The 7087-nt window shown below is 43.2% G+C and overlaps 1 protein-coding gene across 2 annotated transcripts in view; it reads right to left on the bottom strand.

The window, feature by feature from the left end:
• Nucleotides 1-1827: 1827 nt before the first annotated feature.
• The window catches only part of RAB3B (RAB3B, member RAS oncogene family), a 48722-nt gene continuing 43462 nt past the window's right edge, over nt 1828-7087 (bottom strand). For both annotated transcript variants that reach the window (XM_021529371.3, XM_021529361.3), the window contains 2 exons: nt 6103-6227; nt 1828-3694 (listed from right to left, as the gene is read on the bottom strand). In XM_021529371.3, the coding sequence (XP_021385046.1) occupies nt 3507-3694; nt 6103-6227 (313 nt within the window). In that variant the 3' untranslated portion in view covers nt 1828-3506. The remainder of the gene's footprint in view (nt 3695-6102; nt 6228-7087) is intronic.

The following is a 7087-nucleotide window of genomic DNA, read 5'->3' as shown; positions in this document are numbered from 1 at the left end:
GTGCTCCCCTGCTCTCGCCTTGGAACAGTCCAACAACCAGCTGGCGGAAGCGAGCCTCCTGCCCGCAGCTCCTTCACCCATTGGTCGGGCTGGCTGTCGCTCAAGCCTGCAGGACCAATCAGCTCTGGGGGCCGGCCGCCGGCGGCATGGCGGGTTCTGAGGGCGGCCGGTCCCGGCTGGCGGGACGCGGCGTGTCCCGATCCCGAGCAGCGCGGAGGCCGCAGCCCCGGCTGCAGAGCACAAACCGCTCTTGGTGCTTCGCGTGCCGCTTCGGCAGCCTCTGCACTTCCCGGTTCCTGGATATCCTGTTCCCCGTCACACTGCAGCGCCCATGGAGCGGCAGCGGGAGCGCTGTCTCTGGGCTCGGTGCGCCGGCAGACCCTGCGCTGCCCGCAGCCCCGGCTCCCGCTGCCCGCAGCCTTCCCGCAGCCCCGGCTCCCGCTGCCCGCAGCCCCGGCTCCCGCTGCCCGCAGCCCCGGCTCCCGCTGCCCGCAGCCCCGGCTCCCGCTGCCCGCAGCCTTCCCGCAGCCCCGGCTCCCGCTGCCCGCAGCCCCGGCTCCCGCTGCCCGCAGCCCCGGCTCCCGCAGCCCGCAGCCTGCCCGCAGCCCCGGCTCCCGCTGCTGAAAGCCGAGGCGCGGGGGCAGAGGCCGAGCCTCGGGTAACCCAGCCCGGCTGCCCACTGGCGCTTTAGTTCCCCACCAGATGGAAGCCAAGGCCCGTCTCCATCCCAGGGTTTCCCTGAGCACAGCACGCTCGCTGCTGTTTTGGACAAGCCGCTCGTGAGGAGCCGTCGCCTCTTTCTTTTCACACCCTACTGCCCCTTTTTCACCCCGTAACCCGGCTGCTTTATTAACATGGCTATCCTGGCCCGCTGCCACGCTAACACAAGGCTCTCTGCAAGCCCACATCACAAATCTCGCGTTTGCCTTCAGTGCAGGCGAGTTTATTTCCCGTGCCCTGACAAATTAGTGTCTCACATTCTGCCATTCCCCTTACAAGTTAATACAAGTAACAATTACTCCTGACTCACTGCTGGTACTGAAACCGGTTGCAGGCCATTTAAGGCAAAAGGCTTTCCCTGTACTTCTTCACAGAAAACAAGATTATGAGATTCACAAAATATATATTAATTCAGAGTTGTATCAGTTGCCTGTGATTCGTTATTTGAAATAATTCTTCAGGATTTCTGGAAAAAGTATTAAGCTTCTCCATGTATACAATATCAGGCAAGGTAGAATTCCCAACTCTTTTCTTCAGACTGCCGTGTAGCTACTTGCTGGTTTGTCCTGTGAAAAACAATTCTGCCCATCCTAGCTCAAAGGGCTTGGAATGCACTTATATTCTTTAAAGATGCCAATCTGACTTGGCCAGAACACAACAAAACAATTATATATTGGGTAGGAAAGGGAAAGGTCTTTTTTGCTACAGGAAAAAGAGTAAGTGAAAGAAAATAATTGAAATTCCACTTCTGCTGAATCCATTTTCTTTTATCAGGGAGTTGCTGACCTAATAAATCATTATTTGCACTGAGGTACTAAGTTATATCTGCACAGCTCAAAATCTGATGTGGAATTTTTATTTTATTACTAGTTATACAAGTTGCCCGAAAACCTGCTTCTTGTACAATTAAAATACAACACTATGCATTTATTGGCCAAATAATCCTTTTCCTCATTGTACTACACCTATATAGTGATTCCAGATTGCTGGGTTCAAAGACCATCGCCCTGTAGTTTGATGGATTTTTTAAGCATTAAAAGGATTACTCCACACACGTGTAGGATTCCTAAAACAAGAAATGCAGCTGACACAAACTGGCCACACCCAGTGAGTACATTTCTCTTTATTTTGCAGTTTCAGGGGTTTAGATACAACAACCACAGTCCCAGCACTGCACAAATCACACTCTCAGGACGAGATCACACACACCCAGAACGCGTCACAGTAGAGATTCCCAAAAGCAACAGAGACAGAGGGATCAAGCCTTTAGCACAATGAGCTTAAACCACTCCAAAAAAGTTGCATTTTTGTCCAGAATTTTGTGCTTTTCTTCTTAGAGCTATTAGCACTTTGAGACACAACAGAAGGAAATTACAAAAGCACTCACTGGTGTCATGATCCAGCACATTACAGGGCAGTGGGCAGGCACTCACTCGACTCCTGTTCCTGACATCAGGAAGTCCTCTCAGTCAGAGGAGATCACAGATCAAAGGTAAAATCTTTCCAGAATTTTCCCCTTAAGACAACCAACTTCTCTCCATATCCACTTAGTTTAAAAATTTTGCCTCCCTTCAAAGCATGATGCCACAAAGAGTTGACAGAATAACAGGATGTCTTTGCTACATTTCATTTGCAGTTGTGTTTTATTAGTCACTCTTACTTTACTTAAATTATACTTTGTGGTTGAATCTGAACCCAGAAAATCTAGCCCCCCACCCATCTAGAACAAGATTTAAAAAATAAATCAACAACAAAATGCAGAAAGAGAATCTAATAATATTGGCACAAATACCTGCCAACACTCACATTTTGGCTTCTGATATTTTTATCTCTCTGAGACAGTGCTGTGCCATATCTTACATGTTTTTGCCTCCAATTAAGCATTCAGCAGCCAACTCCCCTTTTCCTTCATCCTGCAAGATGAGAGAAGATCCAAACGTGGAGAGGTAAAGCTACAGGACACAGGGGAAAGGCTGCAGGACAGACTCTGGGGAGAGGGGGTTACTCCCAGCACTCTGCAAGCTGTGCTGGAGAAGTTTGGAGGCAAGGGCAGCTCCTGGAAGGGCTCTTACTCCTTCACTCAGCACCAGCCAAAGCACAGGGAAGGAAGGACAGGGATGGCTGCAAGGCCTCCTCCTCCTCCCCAGCCTGGCAGCTTTGATTCCACCCTGTGTTCTTCATCTGTTTAGAGATCTGACACAAAACCCAACCCCCTTCCTCTTCACACTCTGGAGGACCTCACACTGTCAGACAGAAATGCTCTATTTTCTGCTCCATCCTACAGAAAAACTGAGGTCCATGTCTGGAGGACAGCAGCAATTCTCAAAATATCTGGGAATTGATTTTTTGTTTGGTTGGTTTATGTTTTAAAAAAAAGCTTATTCTTGTTTTATAAGAGATTTTCCCCTTTCTTCTCTTAGACCTGATCCCCTCTAATTGTTTTTTGTGCTTCTTGCTGTTCTTGACAAAAACACTCTTTCTGCAATAGAGGAATTTATAATTTTAAAATGCAACATTCTCTGTAGAAATAACATTTGCATCACTACACAATTATTATTCTTCAGTGTAACTCACATTCACACAAGGTGCACTTACAATATCTTTTTCAGATTATTAAATTATTGGATGAGGAAATATATAATATTGACACTCCAGCACATTAAACAAACATACCAGTTTCCTACAACAGACATTTCTGCCTCTGGACTACATGATAATGCACCACCACAAATGAAAAGATAAAATTTTATCAGGGGAACAAGGATATTTCTCAGTGTGAAAGGTCACTAGCACGAGCAGTTCTGCTGTGAAGGGGGGGGGTTGTCTGTGAGCCTCATGCTCCTTCCAGAAGTGCCCCTGGAATTGTCTGATTCTATGCTCTCTGACATCTTCTCACAGATGATATCCACGAGACGCTCAAACACCTGCCTCACGTTGATGTTTTCTTTGGCACTGGCTTCGAAATAGTCAAAACCTGGAAAAAAAAGGGAACAAATATTATCAATACAGATAATCATGATGGTTTTTAAAATACCATCTTTTTCAGTTTATTTTGCACTAAGCTCCATTCTGCCCTGCTTCATTCTGGGGATATTGTGCATTGCATCAGTTTCCTTTGATTCTGCCACAAACAAAGAGAAAATTTGTCTTAACTGATTAGTGTGCCACTGCTGGCAGGCTGAGTCACCTCGATGTGTGGGATAAGTGGGTGTCCATCCCTTTTGGACCCTTTTTAAGATTCATGGGACAAAGGGTGAAGTGATGAAGATGTCTGCCCTGTTAGCAAATGGGGAGAGCTGCCCGGCATCAGATGAGGGTTCTGTCTGCCCCACTTGCTGTTTTGATGATGAATAAAAATGTATATAAAAAGCATAGGAAATCAAAGAACTGCACTTAGATATCTGTTATTCCAACATTGGCATAGGTTCTGCTAAATCTGTTTTGGTTCATTTCACATTCAGGCTAGCAACAATTTTTTAATCTGATTAGGGAATTATTTCAATGATGTTAATGTCACTATGCAAATTTAGATAAATATGCTGAGGGATAACCTTTATGTGAATCATTATGATGAACATTAGCACTTTAAGCAGTCAATAGCCAATTAGATTCCTCCCACGTAACTCACAAAATAATTTCATATAATGCTGTACACATTTGCATAGCTACTATAAGGAAAAACTGATCCAATCAAATCAGATCTATTTTTCAGCTCTTTAAAAAGAGTGTTTTGGAAGTTGGTAGGTTACAGAAGAGCAGAGCTGGGACAGCACTTCCCAAAGGCTGTTGGGCTGCACTGGAGTGGTTTCTCCAGGGTGAGCTGGGCAAGCACCAGGTCGGGGCAGCACTGTGGATTCTTCTGCAAAACAGTTTCCTCTTGATGGAATCAGTTGCTATGGTAACCCTGTGTGTGTGTGTGTGTGTGTGTGTGTGTGTGTGTGTTTTGAAGTGTCCCACATGTAAAGGATTCAGATTCTAGATGCTAAGTTTGTATTGAAACAAGGAGATTAATTCTGGGAGGAGAAAAAAACGTTGGAAGTCCAAATTGGGTTGGGAGTTCAAATAAAACTCTCCATTTGCTGCTACATTGGTCTGGACAAAATTTCAATTACTAGCAGTGTAATTATTCCTGTGAGATGGGTGGACACACAGGCATCCCCAACCTGAGAGTCTGTAAGCCAGGAACTAAGTTTATTCATATTCATATTTTCAAAAGCAAATTAAATTTTGATAGGTAAAAAAGAGCCCATAACTGACTTTGCAAACTAACTATATCTTTGTTTGCTTTGCCAATCCTACATGTAAAGATTTACTCTTACAATAATAACAATGGTCTAATTTGATATTTGCTTGTTATTTGTTTAGGATTGCAGTGACTCAAGGCTCCAGCCACGAATGGGACCCCTTTCTGTGTGCCATATGTAAAATTTACACTTTCAAGGCCACATTTTAAAACTGCACCAACGTATGCACTGTGTCCTGGAACTCCAGTACCCCCAGTTTAACAGTTCATTATGCACCCTCCAGTTACTGTTTAGCAATTGAAGACAACAGAGGATTTTATAAATTGAGGATGACAGTGATTCTTTTGGGTCTGGCAAAAATCTCTGCTCTTACAAGTTAAACATTTATGCCCACTGCAAAGGTCTCCACTGTTACATGAAGGAAATTTTAGCAGGATTTACTTGTTACTTTGAATTCTTTAACAGAAAACAACAGTTCAATTTTCACACAGAGCCCTGATTTAATATTAAAAATATATTATAGGCTATAATAGATAATGAAAAGTGATAAATAACTTATAAAGTAATATGAGTTTACTTGACTCTTCATTATAAAATTTTCATTGCAATCCCAGCTTCCTCTCAAGGGAACTGTTTTGCTTTCTCTATCCTGTATAAAAACATAATGTCATTTTCTTACCTGGATAGAGAAGCCTAGTACATTTTTAAAATATGTTTTATTCAATTTTTCAGTTCTGGTATATAAACCTCTTTCTTTTTCATTGTTTACTTAAAGAAATGCTTCAACAAAAATCAATATTTGCATTGATTTGCGATGAGTACATGGTTACTTGGAGACACAGAGACAGAATTATGTTTATGAAAACTTCTTCTCTTTTCATTCTGATGAGCTAATAAAAGTTTTTCTCTTCAGATAAAGTTTATCTTTCTTCCACCTCTAAACATCAGCTTATAAATACAGTGATACTACAAGGTTTTCTTGGCCTACTGAGCCAAAACCAAGTGAAATGTGAACGTAGAATACATTACAGTTCTTAGTTGTGAGACCATTATTGAAGTCTTACTGCTGTACAAACTGAAAGGAACAGAGTATAAAGAAGCAGAGGAAGAAAGGTGGAAAGAAAAGCTTTGCATGTACCCAGCTGATCTGCCAGATGTTTCCCCTTCTCCATGGGAACAATCCTGTCATCCTCCATGTCACATTTGTTTCCAACCAGGATCACTTGTGCATTGTCCCAGGAGTAAGTCTTGATTTGTGTGGCCCTACAGGAGGTCAAAAGAGATGGTTACATTCCATCAGCTGTGCCAAAATACAATCCTGTATTAAATATGAAAACAAATACCATTAATGACACCATCAACATCCCCAAGCTGTGCTGGTTCAAGGACAAATGAGCAGGTTTACACACAAAGACTGCCTGCTTGGAGTGCCCTGGAAAACAGGAGCCTCACCCAAGCCCAGACCCCCAGTGCAATATGCAAAAACAAACAAAGACTGTGTGCAATGAAAACTTCTTACTCTCCCTAGTGTCCTCTTGGAAAGGCACTCACTCCAATCCCAGTTTTAACTCCTCCAGTCTCACCTTTTGAGTGTCTCTATGTAGATAAGTCCTGTAAGAGCTCATATGAATCTGTGATGAGTTTTTGTGGGACTCTGGGGTTTCTCGAGGCTCATCAGAGTCTTTCTGCAGAAATCAGCCAAAAGCCCAGGAAGATGAAATCTCCCCAGTCTCCTTCCATAAGCAATAGAGAGAAATAAAGTCTCCCCAAGTTCAATTTCAAGCAACTAAAAGCAGGCTTCTCTTCTGACTCACAGTTCAGCCTCTGGATTCATTTCAGCCCCTGGCATCATATGGGCACACCCTGCCAAATCTTAACTATTTACACAGAATTACTTAGAAAATGAAAAAGAAGCAAACAGCGTGAAGGATCTCCCAGAGAAATGTATCCTTCTCCTTGTTCTGTACAAATTAGTGGAAAGCCTCTTACAGAACATCAATCTTTATTCTTCTTAGGGATAAAAAAAACAACCAAAAAGTTATGAAGAACAAATAAAAGAAACCTTGATGTCCATAAAAAAAAGAAAGGCATAAAATTTCCAGATGCTTTTTGGAAAGATAATG

Source organism: Lonchura striata, chromosome 8 (genome assembly GCF_050655825.1).
Source record: "Lonchura striata isolate lonStrDom1 chromosome 8, ASM5065582v1, whole genome shotgun sequence".
NCBI lineage: Eukaryota > Metazoa > Chordata > Aves > Passeriformes > Estrildidae > Lonchura > Lonchura striata.
Note: the sequence above shows the minus strand (reverse complement) of the source record. Positions and strands in the feature narration are given on the sequence as shown.